At 37.2% G+C, this 18298-nt stretch overlaps 1 protein-coding gene and 1 non-coding gene across 4 annotated transcripts in view; one reads left to right on the top strand and one right to left on the bottom strand.

Moving 5' to 3' along the window:
- Positions 1–13359, top strand: part of LOC121312899 (LIM domain-containing protein 1-like) — a 30731-nt gene extending 17372 nt beyond the window's left edge. For 2 of the 3 annotated variants that reach the window (XM_041244794.1, XM_041244793.1), the window contains 7 exons: positions 4895–4962; positions 5076–5138; positions 5724–5854; positions 6449–6454; positions 8171–8222; positions 9089–9157; positions 10798–13359. In XM_041244794.1, the coding sequence (XP_041100728.1) occupies positions 4895–4962; positions 5076–5138; positions 5724–5854; positions 6449–6454; positions 8171–8222; positions 9089–9157; positions 10798–10941 (533 nt within the window). In that variant the 3' untranslated portion in view covers positions 10942–13359. The remainder of the gene's footprint in view (positions 1–4894; positions 4963–5075; positions 5139–5723; positions 5855–6448; positions 6455–8170; positions 8223–9088; positions 9158–10797) is intronic. The other variant, XM_041244795.1, reaches the window with a different exon arrangement.
- Positions 13360–16521: 3162 nt separating this feature from the next.
- On the bottom strand, positions 16522–16594 carry trnar-acg. Its single transcript has one exon. It is a non-coding gene; the product is annotated as a tRNA-Arg (tRNA).
- Between the last annotated feature and the right edge of the window lie 1704 nt (positions 16595–18298).

Below are 18298 nucleotides of genomic sequence, written 5' to 3'. Positions count from 1 at the left end.
TGCTGTTGTAATATTGGAAAAACATTTTGGAATTGGTTTTAGCTTCCTTAGCAATGTTCATTTCTATTTCTCTCTTGGCCTTTCTAACTTCCTTTTTGACTTGCATTTGCAGTTCTGTGTACTCTTTCTGTGTACTTTCTTTTTGGTCCTTTTTTAATGCTCTGTAAAGTGCCTTTTTTCGCTGAATATTTTTTTTTAATTGATCTATTAAACCATTTTGGCAATTTAGTTTTACATTTAGATTTGTCTACTTTAGGGATATAATTGTTTTGCGCCTCTAGTACTAATTTTTGAAGAACAACCATCCTTCTTCTGTGGGTGTTTTCTCTATTTTACTCCAATCTACTTCTGTTAGTCTCTGTTTCATGCCTTCATAGTTTGCTTTTCTAAAATTGTAAACCTTAGCTTTAGTCTTTACTTTTGAGGATTTAAAAAACACTTCAAATGAGACCATGTTGTGGTCTGAGTTTGCCAGTGGTTCTCTGACCTCTGTTTTAGTTATTCTATCTTCGTTATTTGAAAAGACTAAATCAAGGCATGCCTCCCCTCTAGTCGGTGCCTTGACAAATTGTGTTAGGAAGCAGTCATTTGTCATTTCCACCATTTCTATTTCATCCTTCGCGCTACCCACCGGGTTTTCCCATTTTATTTGGGGGAAGTTGAAATCCCCCATTAGTATGGCTTCTCCTTTGCTACACACATTTCTAATGTCATTGTATAACAGATTATTTTGCTCACCGTCTGAATCTGGCGGTCTATAGCATGCTCCTATTATTATGCCTTTTGAATTTTTGTCTGTTATTCTGACCCATATTGATTCGGTTTTATTTTCTTTGTCCAGGTTTAACACCTGGGCTTCAAGACTGTTTCTTATGTATAGCGCTACCCCTCCTCCTCGTCTGTCCTGCCTGTCTTTCCTATACAGTGTATACCCACAAATATTATATTCGTCCCCATCACTCTCAGACAACCACGTTTCAGTAACACCTATCACATCATAGTTACCTGTTAGTGCAGTAGCTTCAAGTTCTAGAATTTTGTTTCTGATACTTCTAGCATTTAGATAAATACATTTAATGGTTGTCTTACCTGAGTTGTTGTTCTTGTTTTGATGCGGTCTCCCTTCTGTTTTTTTTGTTGATTTCTCCCCCCTTCCTTTCTAGTTTAAATGCTTCTGAACCTGCTCGAGGATCTTTTCTCCAAGTAGACTAGTTCCCTTGTTATTTAAATGCAGTCCATCCCGTCTATACAGATAGTCCTCGTTGTAGAAAGTGGTCCAATGATCAAGATAGGTGAAGCCTTCCCGTGTGCACCACGTCTTCAACCATGCGTTTTGATTAATTATTTCCAGCTGTCCATATGGTCCTTTGCAAGGTGCTGGTAGTATACCAGAAAATACCACAGTTTTGGTTTTCTCTTTTAATTTCCTTCCTAGCTCTCTGAATTTGTTTTGCAGGGATTTTGGTCTGTCTCTTCCAATGTTGTTTGTACCGATGTGGACGACTACTACCGGGTCGTCTCCTGTTCGTTCTAGGAGCCTGTCCACGTTCTCAGTGATGTGCTTGACCGAGGCTCCCGGAAGGCAGCACACTGTTGTAGTAAGGGGGTCCAAACTGCGAATTGAACTTGCTGTGTTTCTCAATATGGAGTCCCCAACAATCATGACCTCCCTTCTTTTTACTGTCTTGTCACCACTGTCAATAGGGTCCTGGATGTTGTTCCTTTCATTCTCTTGTTGTTGGTTCTGCTCATCAAAATTCTGAAGTGACTCAAATCTGTTGGTTGTTTTGATTTCTGGTGGTGTTTGACGAAGTTTCTTTTTTTGCCTGCTTCTGCCTACCTGAACCCAGCTGTTCTGACCTTCTATCTCCCTGGTGGCTTTCAGTCTGTTAGGGGTGATGCAGACTTCCATGAATTGTGGGTGTGCCAGTTCCTCAAGATCCTGTTGCTGTCTCACTTCCTCCAGCTCCATTTCTAGCATGCTTACTAGTTTATGCAAATCCTGGATCGTGCGGCACTTTACGCACACTTGGTTTAGCTCCGCTGGGTTTTCTCGGATTTCCCACATCAAGCAGGTGTCACAGATTACTGGCTTGAAGACCATGTTGAGGGTTTTTTTTTTTGAAGTTTAGTTTCTTCTGCAGCCGTCAACCTGCTTTCAAACTGCTTCGAAACTGCTCTGTACTTTTCCACGCCTGTACTTCTCCCACTCGCTGTCGCTTCCACTCGCTGTCGCTGGGAAGACTGCCTCGTTTAACTGCGTTGTTCTGCTGTGCTGTCGGCTCCTCCCCTCGCCCGTGTCTCAAAACGGCGCTGAATTTGAATCAGCTGCTCCGAGTTTCAGCTTGTTTGTTATCAGAAAAACACACGCGGCTGTGTTTCCCCAATGTCCTCTGTTTTCTGATTAAAGCAATTCAAGATGCAATTTCTCCTTTCTGCTTCGAAACTGCTCTGTACTTTTCCACGCTGTACTTCTCCCACTCGCTGTCGCTTCCACTCGCTGTCGCTGGGAAGACTGCCGTTATGTCTAACCCTTTTATACTCTCTAAGAATGTTCACCTACAATCCAACATTTTCTAGACTTTTCTAGAATTAGCTGCTTCTTGTAGACAATACTATCATACCATCAATGGGTATGAATACTTTTAGCATTTTTGGAGTTTTGCAAAAAAAAAAAAAAAAAAAAAAAAAAATGCTGAAATAAATAATTGTAGACATCTATTTCTTGTAACTTTTTCATCATCAACAAAAGCAAAACTTGTGCTATGAAAGATTTTTCCTAAAATTCAGTGTTTTTGAGAAATTTCAAGAAATTATAAATTTCCACTTGGGTATGTAAACATTTAACTACAACTGTATGTTCCGTAATCTAAAATGCTACACCTTTTTTTCTACTGTCTGAAAGCCCCCTGTAACAAGGAAAAGATAAGTGTCCAGGAACTCCCCTCTTCAACCCCCCACCCCAGATTTCCAGGATTCTTGACAGCAGTCTTGTTATTGTTTACACAGAGAGGAGAATATGACCAGGAAGGAGGCAGCTATTTGAATAATTTGGCTGGGTTCACCTTTAACATTCCACTCACTTCCCCTGAAATTTTTTTTTTTTCTTATTTCCTTTGGGCTTTCATGGAGATGAATTGAGCCTGTGTACATGTACTTTCCCAGAGTACATTGAGGCACATCTGTCTTCATTTTTATGCAGTGTACCAGCAAATGTGGAAACAATGCCAGTGAATGTGTTTTTGTTTGGGGGGGAGAGCGTGAGATTGCTTGAAATCCATTGATCATTTTGTATCTCGCAGAATTCTGTAGTTCACACAACCCGACAGACTGGCTGAATCCTATAATATTGTAATAGCAAGATGACCTTTTTTTTATTTGTTGTCCCCTGCAACCATACAGTAACATACATATGTTACACTTTTACATGTTTCCATATAACTGGAAAATCACTTATCCAGTTGTGAGGACAGTTGATATTAACATTATTCAACAAAACCTCTTGATATTCTGGGGATTTATTGGGATGTTTGTCTGTAGTGCGTTTATCCATCTGCAGGTCTGGAAAAACACTTTTTAAATTCTGATGACACAGCCCACAGCAGCGTGCAACCTGCCCCTTTATACCCCAAAACCCAGCGAAAACATGTAACATTTAGACATAACAAAACATGTTATTGGACTACATTCAAAAGAACACTAGGACCACGACTCTATCACACTCCCCCCCACCCCACAGGTGCACTCGTTCACATGCACTGGCATTCAGGACACTGACAAAACACGAAACAGCGACACAAAACCATATAATACAACACAAATAGTCCAAATCGCTACAATACTTTACCATGATAAAAACACTGTATTTGCTTACCTATGCAACATCAACTGTAGATAATTGCAAAGCATATGACATGGTTTATTTAGATGTCCAGAAAGATTTCAACAAAGCATAAAAGATTAATTCTCAATAGGGATTCAATGAAATGCATGCACATGCATTAGGGAGTGGCTAACATGTAGAAAACAGAAAGTACTGATTAGAGGAGAAACCTCTAAATGGAGTGAGGTAACCAGTGGAGTACCACAGGGTTCGGTATTGGGTCCTCTGCTATTCCTAATCTGCATTAATGACTTAGATTCTGGTATAGTAAGCAATCTTGTTAAATTTGCAGACGACACAAAAATAGGAGGCATGGCAAACCATTGCAGCAGCAAAGGTCATTCATGATGATCTAGACAGTATTCAGAACTGAGCAGCCACATGGCAAATTACATTTAATAAAGTGTAAGGTACATTATATATACCATGCAGGAGATACTGAAATTGAAGAAGGAGTCTATAAAAAAAATCTAGGAGTTTGTTGACTCAGAAATGTCTTCAACTAGGCAATGTGTGGAAGCTATAAAAAAGGCCAACAAATGCTTGGATATACAGTGAAAACTGTTGAATTTAAATCAAGGGAAATAATGCTAAAACTTTACAACGCATTAGTAAGACTTAGTCTAGGATGTTGTGTTCAGTTCTGGTCACCTCGCTACAAAAAGGTATTGACAATGTTGACCCAGGGGAAACAAGAAACTAGGACCACGGGTCACATGGGAGTCTGGAACCAATTCCCCAGTAATGTTGAAGCTGACACCCTGGGATCCTTCAAGAAGATTCTGGGATCAATAAGCTACTAACAAGCAAATGAGCAAGTTGGGCGGAATAGCCTCCTCTCGTTTGTAACTTTTCTTATGTAGGTGTTCATTATCATTTCTTATATTATTCTATACATACTGTTGCTATACATCATCATTAACTTTTTCGTCTTACTATTAGCTACTTTTTAATTTTGAACGTTGATAGCCAGGTTTTTGACAGACTTGTTTATTTTGCTTTTCTTCCCAGACAGGCGACTCCGGGGCAAAGCTTTCTATTATGTGTGTGGGAAGGTGTACTGTGAGGAGGACTTCCTGGTGAGTATACTCAGTGCGTCTCCAAACCATCATTACAACTCCTCATCATCCATACTGTAGTACATGTTAACAAGCAGGGTTTATACATTAACACTGTTCTTGTTTGTTTGTAGTACTCTGGTTTCCAGCAGTCAGCAGACAAGTGTAATGTTTGTGGGCACTTGATAATGGACATGGTAAGTGTCTGATGTTGTGAACTTTTCAGATGTTCTGTTCCTTCTCCTGCTTGGTCTGCATTACTGTTGTCACTTTTTGTTACCTTTCTTGTGTTCCCAGCAGGCCTCTGTTTCTTTGCTAATTAAAGCTGCAGGGCCCTCTGTTCCACATTCAGTATTATGCTACACGGTGACCCCTAGGTGATTTGTTGACACATTCATACATACATTACATCCCTCTGCATCCTAACTCCAGGAAAGTCAAAACAAAAAATAAAACTAAGGAAACCCATACAGACCTGAAAAGTATATCTAACATCTCCTATATTTGCCTAATATTTATTTCCTTTTTTAATATCTTGTGTGTGTTATGCATGATTCTACCCATCTTGTTTTGAATGGCTGGGAGGGTGAAAGGGAGTCAACGTTGCTTCCTATATGACCTTTCTGGCAACAGGCCTCATGGATGCAGTACTCAGTAGTATGAAGTAGGTGTTCCCTGAGCAGGCCCAGCATTAGAAAGGTTACTTGGATGTGGCAGGATTTCAATGGTCAGGACACTGGTTGGACTGTATCCTCCAATTTTGTTTATCTGCTTCTCTGTAGATCCTTCAGGCCCTGGGGAAATCCTATCACCCGGGCTGTTTCCGCTGTGTGATCTGTAACGAGGGGCTGGATGGTGTGCCTTTCACCGTGGACACTGAAAACAAGATATACTGTGTCCGAGATTACCACAAGTAAGAGCTGTGCTCACTTACCCAGAGCTTAGTTGGACTGTATGCTCACTGCTCAAAAATAATGTTTTTAATCTGTTTTTGTTCAATTACAAGACATATTATTATTATTATTATAAAGAAAACAAGATTATTGTAGTTATGACCTCTATTTGCAAATCCAGATATATTGTGTGGCTACTTCTAATCACAGTGAGTGTATTTCTTGCGCACTCACAGGATTGGAGCTTACCACCAAACACTGTATTAAGTCATTCAGTCTAAATAAAACCAATTGAAAAGCTGAGGTAACAAACAAGAACATTTTATTATTCAATGTATTTTATTCGTTTTATATAGAATGTGTTGTGGTTTAAACAGTTGGAATGTGAGAACTACACTCTCTACAAAGTTAGAAGGCTAGTTTGTACCAATACATTCTGATGGTGACACGACTTCTAATGTTGGATTTAATTACACCTATTCAGAACTAGGCAGGGACAGAAGTGTTTGTGTTTCGATGAATACCTGTGTGCTGTACTGTACTGACCATGTTTGGTTGTGTTTTTCCTCCCCTGTGAACACACCCCTCCAATGCATGGTTCTCCTCTTACTCAGATCAAGGTAAACGTCACACCAAGTAGCCAGCTGTGTCTCCATCCCCATTGTAGTGCAGTAGCCCTCACCTCCATAATCATCCCTTGAAGATACAATACAGTCTATTTAGATTGAGCATTTAAAAGATTTACTCCTAGTGAAAATGAAAGCCATTCTGTACTTTAAAAAAGCACCCTTTGTGAATCCAAAGTTATGAAACCACCTCAACTATGTGGTGTATTGTTTTCTGTTAAAGTATGTCAAATGTTAGGTAGTTTATCTGAATATTTTATATTGCATCTGCTTTTAGACTGAATGCTGCTGTTGTACGTCAAGTTAGATCAGTTAGACAGACTCAACTGTATGATAAAAGGCCATGCAAATATATCTACAAATGGAAGCAATTGGTAGATTATAAAAAGGCAAACTGGAGTGGTGTTTAATAAAAAGGTGTATATAATGAAAGTAGAAATATACCATGTTGGATTTTTTTGATTTTTCTCAAAATTGTCTTTGGCTACAGTCTGGTACAGCTTCCCTTCAGAGCTCTTGAACTGAGACTGACAGTTTTACCACACTGCCTTGGCTTTGTGATGCAGATTATCCCCTCAAAATACTTCATTTGTTGAAACAAAACAAAAACAAAAATACTGCACTGAATTTCCAGTGAATTCTTTCACATTCATCTTTTTGGACAATGATTATTGAAATTGTATGGATATACTCCTATGTTAGATGTAAATATGAATATAATGAGTGTTTGCAGTTAATTATCTTTTGGATGGTTTTTAACCTATTTCAAGTATCCTCAACGGTGGGGAAAAAGTCCCAAAAGCCTACGGGACATGTTTTCTGTAAACTTGGACAGAGGTACAGGGTAAACCACAGATCAATGAGACCAAAGCTGTTTTATATGACACACGTTTAAGGGAATCTAGTGACTGTATTGTGTTTTCTTGGGCATCATGATAAATAATAAACCTGGATCACTGATGATTGTGAACTGTGATTGAATGTAAAGTTTGTTTTAAATCTGATTTCAAGTTCAGGAAGCAGTACAATAGAACCTCACGGCCATGTGCAGCAGAATCAGAGTCTGCTTCTTGCTGTTCAGGGAGTTCTATTTCCTTTTTATTTGCCAACAGCCATATCTGTAAGCATGTAGTAAAACCTCACTAAACATTATTGTGATTGAATCAGAACACGTCTCCCTGGTGGCTCACCTAGTTGCAGCACTATCGCTTGGAGTGCAGACCCACATTGAGAACTGCATTGGCTGTGGGGTTCACATGTTTTAGGCAGGAAAATCAAGTGGAGATAGTTCACATCGTTGGGCTGCAGCGACCCCTGCTGGTCAGAGACTACCTTAGACTGGGCCTTGTCTCCAGGGCTCTGTCACCAGGCAGTTCTTGTGTGAAAAGAGGCTTAGGGCTTGACGATGGCAAAAGACGTTCCACTCTATTTGGTAAAAACACCTGCAGGCGAGAAAGTAATAAAAACAATCTACAAAACATCAGATATTGACCAGATTTTAATCAATCAGTGGTTTGGACTCAAAAGGGGATATGTCATGTTTCACTTATTCAATTGGTTACAGCATACTGTCCTTCCATTTTGAGTTTTTTACTGTAGAAGCTTGATTAAGTTACACCTTCTTGTCTGGCCTCAGTTACAATCAATTCAGATAGTTGTATGTGCTTCATAAAATAATTAGTCCTAATAATTTTCTTATATTTCTTGAAGAGTCCTTGCACCAAAATGTGCAGCCTGTGGCCAGCCAATCCTGCCCTCTGAGGTAAGTTCCTTGAGTACCCTGTGGTTTCACTCTTAATAAGACCAATTGAGAGTGGAGAGGAGGGTATTGTTTCCTTGTAATGCTGTCCACAGTGGATCACAGCTGTCCTGGTAATAATTTATATTTATTTTGAAATGTATTATGTTGTGTGTCTCAGAAATAATCTCAGACACAAGTCTTATTAGATTAAGCATATGAATTTCCATCTAGAAAAACTAAAAATAGATTGAGCAAAAAGGAGATTCTTTCTTTCCCTTTGCAGTAAGTGTTATTTCTTATAATCAATCGTAAGAAACGTGTGCTGTGGAATGTTGACTAAAAGCTATGGGACACACGTTTCCAGAGTTTAAATAAACAAACACTAAACAAATATTTAAATAAAGCTTTTTTGTTACCCAACACTGAAACTGCAATTAGATGATCCTATCGCTTTCTTCAGATTTAGAATTAAAATTCAAAAATGCATGACCTGAGGTATTAATTAGAAATTGCATGACTGAGGTATTAATTTGTCGTGCAAAAGGCCTACCGCACATATTCTGTGCTATATAACAGCTGCATTGTTTAGGTCAGATTTAGTCATGATGGGCAAGACAGCAGATGTGACACCAGTCTGGAGAACAGACTTCCCTTAAGAAATTGTAGGCAGTAATGCTTGAAGAATGGTGCCTTCTCCCAGGTCAATAAAGTCACCTTGCAAACCTGTCGCATAAAATCTGTACTCTAGCTGCCCGTGGTCACCATACACTCTATCAAGTGTTTCAGCAGGTGTTTCTGATTTTCTGCTTCATCTCCTGTATCTCTTATAAAGCAGAGAAGATAATCTCTTATTTCAAGTGAATATCATTCTTCTTTCATATCTGCAGGGCTCTGACGAAACTATCCGTGTCGTGTCCATGGATAGAAACTATCACGTGGAGTGTTACCACTGTGAGGTTAGTGCAAGCAGTTCAGCTTCCCTTATTATTCATGGGCTCCATTCTCTGCATTGTCTGGGGATATAAAGAGGTGTCTGTAGGACATTCATTATCACACGTTATTGAAAAGCATCACAATCTGGTGATGTATGGAGAAACCCGCCCATCCATGTGTCAAACTTACATTTTTGCATGTATGGATGAGGTTATGGGGGATCACATTTTTCATGGTACAGAGTGCTCTAAAATGCTAGTAACATTATCACTGGTAACTTTGTTTGTTTTGCACATTATTCAAATGAAACACTATACATTTAGAAAGTTTAAACTTCCATCTCTCAAATCCCTTTACTCCAAACAGCTGTTGCAAAGCAGTGTACACTATATGTGTAGATCTGGGCCCCCCTTCAGAGATTCTAGTAAACCAGTAGAATATTTAGAAAAATTTGTTACGTGTAAAATGAAAGCAGGCTTCACACAGGCAGTAGCTTTGTGCTCAAATTCAGCGGTTTATTAGCACAGGATAAATAAACAATTAAGGACCACGCCAAAGCAAAACTAAATAGTAAAAACCAATCTCTGTGCTATCTTTCTCTCTCTCTCTCTCTCTCTGTCACTCAGACAGCCTTTGCCACTCTCATAACTGCGCTCGGACGCACACTCCCATTTGTCTCTTTACATTAAACCGTGCCCTCCACCCACCATCACCAAACCCGGGCATGCCATTCGGACCCCAATCTCCCCCTAGCGTTCTAGGGGTATGAATGCAAGGACAGAGTGGCAACCAACACCCCCCCCCCCCCCAACTATAACTTTATAAAATATTAATTTAATAAAATGTTGCACCGTCGTTTGTCTGTTTTCTGCAGTAAAACCTGTAAGTTAAAACTCTACGCTAGGACCCTATTCTATTCATAAACTGCAAGTATATCTAAATCTATTTATTTTATTTTTTTTATTTGTTAACAAAATATATCGTCTTACCAGAATTTGTGCGACAGTTTAAAAAAAATGGCAAATGAAAAAGAGCTCTGTGTGGTATGTGAGATTAATATGTACAGTATTTTAAAAAAAATACACAGAATCAATACAGCAGCTCTTGAGCCTCTATTGAAAAGTTTTACAGGGTGCGTTGTTAAATTCACTGATGTAAAGCGGATGAAAGATTCACCAAACCAGTGTTTACAAGTTACAATGCCATTTCCACGTTTGCTGTATTTGAAGTGTTTAAAGTAAAATTTCACTGCGAAAAAACAGCAATGGCAAGGAATGAAAACAAATTAAAAAATTGCTTTTTGTCAGCTTTTATGTACTATTTATTTTGGAAATAAACAAAACAACGTTTAACTTAAACCGCTATTTCGCAAGAGCTCTGTAGACAGGGATTGGTCAGATTTAACAGGGGGTTGGTCAGATTAAACATGATCCCTGCCTGGGCAGTTTGAGTCCATCATCCTGGAGGCCCACAGTCTGCCATTTACTACAGAGCTTTTAGAATCGCCAGAATATATTTTCCAGTCAGGTATTGGTGCCGCCCCCCCCCCCCCCCCCAATAACCTTGTCGGGCCAGGGAGGCGCACCCAACAGTTTGAAAACCTCTGGTGTACAATATTGACCTTGATAGATGGAGCGGTGACAGGTGTGTTTGCTCTGTGCAGGACTGTAAGATGGAACTGAATGATGAGGAAGGACACCGCTGCTTCCCTCTGGATGGGCACCTGCTTTGCCACTCCTGTCACCTCAAGCACATCGACAACGGGACCTCGACGCTGCCTTCCTCAGTCTACCAGCATCAGTTCTAGAAGTCGCATCTCCAGCCAGACTCTAGCCATTGGATTCAGGTCTCACTAAACCAGGATGCTTTTCTACATACCTCAAGACTGCACCCCTTTTCCTGAGCTTGAATTGTCTAGTCTGCCCTGAATGTAGTACATAGACTGGAGGGTTGAGAAAGGGGTGCGCTTGCTAAGATAGTTAACCCTTTTACACTATGTTGAATGGAATAAAAACATCAGATTGTTGCTAAAGGTTGGATAACAAGTAAGATGTAAATGAATTTCTTTGAATGAGTGCATTAGGTCTCAACAGTAAATGATCAAATGGTTTATTGACACAGCTTAAATAAGTTTTGTGTTCCTTTTAAAATGTACAGTTCACCATAGAGGTTTAAGAAACAGTAGCAAATTTGGTGAAACAGCCTTGCTGCTGAATTACATAAAATGAGAAGATTAACATGATTAAGGTCAGTTGCGCTGCAGTGGTTTATAATAATAATTATTGATGTTTTCCTCATAAGGGAACCGGCTTGATCTTTGTATTCATTATTCTAGACCTAAAAAGGCATTGTTCTGGATCCCAGCAATACACGGGGCCCACCATCACTGTGAGCTTGCACTGCTGTGGAAGCAAATGGCTGTCTCTGGCTTCCATGGTGATTTTCTCCAACCAAGACAGACAACTGCCTTTAGGATATGCAGCAGTTCGTATTTGTCTAAAATTTTTTTGGACAAAAGTTCAGTTTCAAAAGTGTCACCTATTAGATTAATCTGTCAGTTAATTCACAACAAAGTGACAGATTACTGTAAAACAGAATTTTTTTGCGGCAACTTAATTTCGCTAATGGCCTTCAAGGTCAATTTTTGCTGCCTTAAATGTTTGCGCTTCTTTTTTTCTTTTAATGTACGGAAGATGTATGAGTAATATATTTCACGGCACATTTTAATTTTGAGGAATATTTTTAATAAACACGAAATTAGCAAACATTTTTCTCGTGAAATGTTCTTGTTTTACAGTACTTTGATTTGGTGGTTACACCACTAAGTGTTTTGAGTGCACAACACCAACAAAAAACCCAAGAGTAAGCATGAGTGTGACCATGAACTGAAGGAGTATAGAGACGTCTCCTCTGGTACTGCAGTTTAACTTCTCCCAAGGGATACCTGGTTGGTGTAGGAAATGACAAACTGTTGACTTTCACTGTCGGGAGACTGAACCAAATCAAATATCAGAGGACTTTATATTATTTTGTTTCCTTTTTATTTGTAAAGAAACTTAATAAAATATATTATTCTTCAAATGCATATTTTTACACAAAACTTTAGTACAGTGTATTAGTTAGTCATGCTGAGTGTGAGTACATTGCTGGTTTAAGTAGATAAGATGATAAACATGCATAAGCTTGGGCTTGATTATTGGTTATTAGCTAGAGCTCATTAATATATTAATCCTAGTTGTCATGCAAAGATGTTAAATTACAAAAAGGCTTGAGTTTCCACAGCCCCCATTTTGAGTAAAAATATATATATTTTTTTTGTTATAATTATTTGTATCTTATTACAATTTCAGAAAAATAGTAGGCTATTTTTAAAAGCCGACCCTATCCCCTCTCAGTTGTTGTATGAATGAGAATGAATAGTTCTGAGAACAAACAGTAGTGTTGTTTTATTCCATACTTCCATGATTTGGCCTAAGCTGCCTTATTTTCCTACTTTTTTTTGTTTCAAAATAATATTCTCAATTTGTGTGACTTTGTAGGAACAGATGAAAGTTATATATTTTGGGAAAAATACAATTAGTGATTTTTGTGAATCCCAACAGTGGCATTTAAAGATGCATTACACAAGGGTGCTGGCATTTACTAATATAACGGCATTTTGTGTGATCTAGCCTGAGTAATATAGATCGATGACAGGCAATGTGAACAGAAGAGCAGCCCCTGAACTCAGTCTTAGAGTTCTCAGAAGCAACACACTATTGCAGTAATTGCAATACGAAAGTAAAACAAGTAAAAAGATTCATTTTGAAGCTTCTTTCTTTCTCAATGTTTAACATTGAAATGTAACCAATGACTAAATCATGAGAGAATGTTAATCGTGTGCTATAGCGATTTAACAATGATCTATGTTTCTTCAATATCTCTGCATTATCAGTTACAATATACAGGCTAACAGTAAAGCCAGGTGTTTGTGATACAAGAGAGCAAACATTCCTTCTAATATTACAGTATGAGGTATGCAAAGATGTTATCTAAAAATAAACTATTTAATTGTAACAGCTATCAAAGCCTAATCATTTTGAAATGTGTATTTTGAAGTTTTTGTTTCAGAACAAGTGGAACTACATCAAATGTTCTATTAGTTTGATTGTTTTCCATTATTGTGCGCTACTTTATTATAAAAGGTTTTGTTGACAATTGTAATGAAATAAACAAAACAATCGTACATCACATGTCGGATCATCACTTCACTAACAGCTTCAAGCCACGCTTCCATCAGGTGAGGCCTTGGAAAAACTCTGCAGCTGCTTCTTTTGTGATAACACATTTGGTAGGGGTTGTATCGTCTTTTATGCTTATGTCTATAACAACATGCCTCATCTCATAAATATTGACGAACAAAACCTCTTCTAAAGGTGCTTGGAGAGAGAAATACATCTATGATTTATGCATTACAGACTGAACCAATGGCTGCTTGTTTTTTTTAGAATAAGTTGGACTGATTGGATTTTGAAATAAAATAACTCCTGAGCATGTAGTAAATATGCACGTTCTGTTCTTTAATGTCCGCCTCCCCTAAAACTTCCACTAACAACTACATCTCCCAGAATAGTGTCTTCAGTTACTAGGAAACTGTACACAAGAAAAAAAGCAATCCAACAAACATTATCCAGTCTCTGGCTAGCCCTGTTGTCTTTGCAGCCAATCACAGTAAGAATAAGAAATTTGAAGTTACACAGGTTGAAGCGTAAACACCCCAGTCCAGCTGCAAATACAGCTGTCTGGAATCATTGTTAGAGGCAACTTCTGAAAAAAAAAAAAAAAAAAAAGGTGCCTATAATAGTAAACTAACTGTTTTATTAATGCATTTCCTTATTTTATTTATCTCTGTGGCTTTATATTGAAGTTTTAACATGTTCACTGAGTTTAAGAATACAATGTTAAAATGTGCCATTAAAGATTGTAAAGTATTTATCAAGGTTACGCGTGACTTTGAGGTAATGTTGCATTTTATCCCCTGAAAATACATTTTACTCTCTGTGTTAACATTGGAGGGTAAGTTACTCCTAGACCCAAAACCTTATCTGGAGTGCTGGGTATGTCCCAGTATTACTGTAAATTTAAACATGGTAGTTTACCCAGGACTGTCTGTGAGGTAATTGAGAAAACAGCTGATTGCTGATTGACACTTAGAGCCCGGCCTCCAAGACATCTAATAACATGTGCTTTTTAAAAAAAAAAAAATTAAGATTGTTTGTTAAACTGCCAGAAATTGTGTATTTTGCTCTTTGTCATATTAATTAGTGGTTAATGTTCACGAAATGCTTGTATTTACCTTTTTTCTTTATCTTGTATGAAGTGTAGGGTGTCAATACTTCTGTCAACGACTAATATGATTCAAGAAAACATGATAAATTCTGTACAAGCATCTAGTGAACATTCTCCAGTGATTAATATGGCAGACCAACGTACACAATTTCTAGCAATTTAACAAGTAATTTCAAATATTTCAAAACGTTTTCATGCTTAAAGTATTGGCACTTTTAAATTTAAAGTATGTAATAATGGAATATAAATATAATAATATAAATAATATAATATATATATATATATATATATATATATATATATATATATATATAATAAAAACCATTACACAGCTATTAAGCTGCATTTTAAAGTCAATTCACTGAAAATTATTTCCAACATTAAATATGTGGCAAAAGGAGTGGATTTGTGGTGGAGAAAACACTTGTAGCAGAGCACAACAAAGGAAATGACTACAGAACAATATCAAAGAAATATCAAAATCCACAATCAGAGTAATAATCAAGAATATCACAGAATACAATGCTTGAATGGAGTGGGCATCCAAAGAAAATGATGTGTACAGCAGGGAGGAGAATCATCCGAATAGGTAAAACAAATCCAAGATTAACAGCCAAGGACTTAAAGAAAGATTTAGAAGCATCAGGGATAGTGCATGAAAGAACTATATAAATGCATAAAACAAACTGTCTTGTGCCAAGAAATATGAACAGGAATCATTCTTCAACAAAATTCTCTGGTCTGATGAAACTAAAATAGAACGTTCCCCAAAAATGGACCACAGTATGTTTGGGAAAAAAAGGGGAAAGCCTGTACCTACAGTTAAGTATGGAATTTGATATTAATATGCAAAGACTGAATGAATGCAATCAAGTGTCAAAACATTCTACAAAGTACAATGATACCATCTATTTGTAGGCTGATTGTTAATACAACAATGAACCAAAGCATATGGCTAAGTCAACTCTGGAATTCTTGAAGAAATCGAAGCTAAAAGTTCCTTAATGGCCTTCGCAATCACCAGATCTCAATCCAATAGAAATGCTTTGGACTGATCTGAAAAAGTTGTAGCCGAGCATAGTGTATCTAGTCTGTCTGAGATTAAGGAAATGTGTGGATGTGACACATGGGTTAAGAATTATTATAAATGCCTGAAAACTGAAATCCATTATAAAAGCAAAAGCAGAATACACGAAATACTAAAGCAGCAGCATCAACACTTTTGTCATGAAGGAATACTTAAATTATTATTATTATTATTATTTAATAACAATTATTTGTTAATTACTAGAAAATATGTATTTTGATTTGTATTATATGAAAAAGTGCTTAACCCTTACTAAATGCAGTTTGTTAATATGTTGCTGAACGTTGAACTGTGTTATCATAAGCATAAAGTGACAGTACTTTTGTCTGTGACTATGTACTTTTATCGCAGTAAACATAACTGGGGTTACCCTCATTACACTGTCTCAATCCACTAGGAGCTTTGAGTCAGTCGATAAACATAGGGCTTACCCCTAGTTACAGTGCGTAGTATCCACTTACTATAACTTTAGTATCTAGTACAACTTGTATTTTTATTATTATTATTATTATTATTATTATTATTATTATTATTATTATTATTATTAAGTAGCAAAATGCCAAAAGTAAACGTTGTTTTATCAAACAAAACCAATAAGCGGATTACAGCATGATTTTCAAAAGGGGCAAAATTATTTTTAAAGTCTGATTAATGTAACCACATCACTTGATTTATATTTTTAATGCGTCAACAAGTCAATTCATGGCTCGTTTTATCTAAACCCTTTGTAAGTCAGATACGAAATGACCCAAATCAGCTTTTAGAAAGCACTTTGCGACCTATTGCTTATTTTGCCCTTTTTGAAAATCATGCTGTTATTGTTAATTTCCGTAACTTATTTGAAAATAATGTTTTTTTCTAATCTATTTTTTCATTGTAATATATTTGGAGAATGATTATGTATGATACTGATGAAATGGTACAGTAATTATTTATAATATTCATTTTAAATGAAGCAACAAAAAAATACACCGAGCCAGCCAGGAGTCGAACCTAGAATCTTCTGATCCGTAGTCAGACGCGTTATCCATTGCGCCACTGGCCCGCCGGAAAACAAACATAAAACCTTTGTATATGTAGGCAAATAATTCAGTATTCAAGGCACTACCCATACTAACATTGAGTTTTTAAAGTAAGGGAGCTTTTGTAAACTGAAATCTTAGTAGCCTAAACTGAAGCGAATACCTAAATAAGAAATAGACATACAACTATTTTATTACATAGTATAATGATAGACTGTGATACGGTGTTCCTTCTAACGGTAACAGAAAACAATCATGTTTCACAATCCCATTCTCTCTTGGCCGCAGCAGCCAATACTTCGTAACAGCTCCACTGTAGTTCATTTTGCACTACATGAAAGCACACATTTGGCGGTGTTGCTTTCATCACACAACCTAAGCGAAGGCGGAGTTTGCTGCTGCACACTGACCTCGTCATCAAAGGACAACTTATGGCCCCTACTTTCTAACAAGAACCCGCCCTCGAAATGTAACGAGTCCATCATTTAAAAAAAAAAAAAAATGCATAAATACACAACAGCGTGCTACTGCACATGTGACGTATTATACCAATAGTAATTGTCAACTATCTTCTATTTTTTCGTAAAACGAACACCATACAGAAACACATATTATCAATCCATATGAATTTCTAAAGCAATGTTGATGCTGAAATTGCATTAGAAACGTTTATTTTTCACTATTTGAGTGACTTTCTGACTTTCTTTCCTGCAGAATACTTTGCAATGTGTGAGTCTGGAAACCCACTCGTAGATTTGCTGAAGTCACAACCAGCGTCATAACCACTGAACATTCGCCGAAGTCAAAAGGGTATACAGCCGGCAGTCTACCTGACTGCTTGGTATTTCTGTTTAGAATAAGCAGCTATCTAAAATACATTGTGATTTGTTGACCTGCTGGATACGAACAAATGTTCGGCCAATCATGGTGTGCCTCCGTTTTTGGCACTCTATGTTGCTGCTATCAGGGCAATACGAACTACAATATTTGAAGTTGTGGTCGTGCGAATTGTGCTACTATTAACTGCATTATCAAATGTGTGTGTGTGTGTTTTTATTTATTTTATTTTTTTATTTAAATAAATCAAACCACCAAGTCGAGGTGTGCATGATTTCAGGGAATGGCTAGAGACACTTACCGGATTCTGCCGAGTCAACGCCAGTGTTGTTTTTAAAATGTCTAATAACGAAAATAAATCATACTCGTTAATAATAACTATAACAAAACTGCAACGAAAAATAAATAACTCGAATTATTTAGTTCTCTCTGACCTGTTTTATAAAATCGACATTTGATTCCATTTACCATTTGTAGCGTTGCCTTTTCGGATTGTTTACAAGAGCGTATGCTTTTATATTCAGTATTGAACAGTCAGTTGAAAGTAATTATTAGTATATGTACTTGTGTTACTTTACAGTAATTTGGCGTGTGTGGGAATCTGTTTATTGCAATCTCTGTAGAAGGTCTGCTCATTGTTTGATTATATTAGTTTCAAGTACTGTTGCTCAGGCACCATATTGTTGCTAATGCTGTAATAACAATAATTTAAAAGAAAAATAAACTTTTCCAGAATGAGCCGTGGTAATTCATGCTGTGTGGATAGTTCATAATATTGTGCTGTCATATAAATTAATTTATTTGTTTATTGTCATCACACAGTGAAGTAACATAGTAAAGAATTTAGTTATTTTGCAAGTTCTCTCGCGAAAGTCTTTCTGACTATGCCA

The sequence above is a fragment of the Polyodon spathula genome, chromosome 3 (assembly GCF_017654505.1).
Source record: "Polyodon spathula isolate WHYD16114869_AA chromosome 3, ASM1765450v1, whole genome shotgun sequence".
NCBI classification, from domain to species: domain Eukaryota; kingdom Metazoa; phylum Chordata; class Actinopteri; order Acipenseriformes; family Polyodontidae; genus Polyodon; species Polyodon spathula.
The sequence above is the reverse complement of the archived record's forward strand: the minus strand, read 5'-3'. Positions and strand labels throughout refer to the sequence as shown.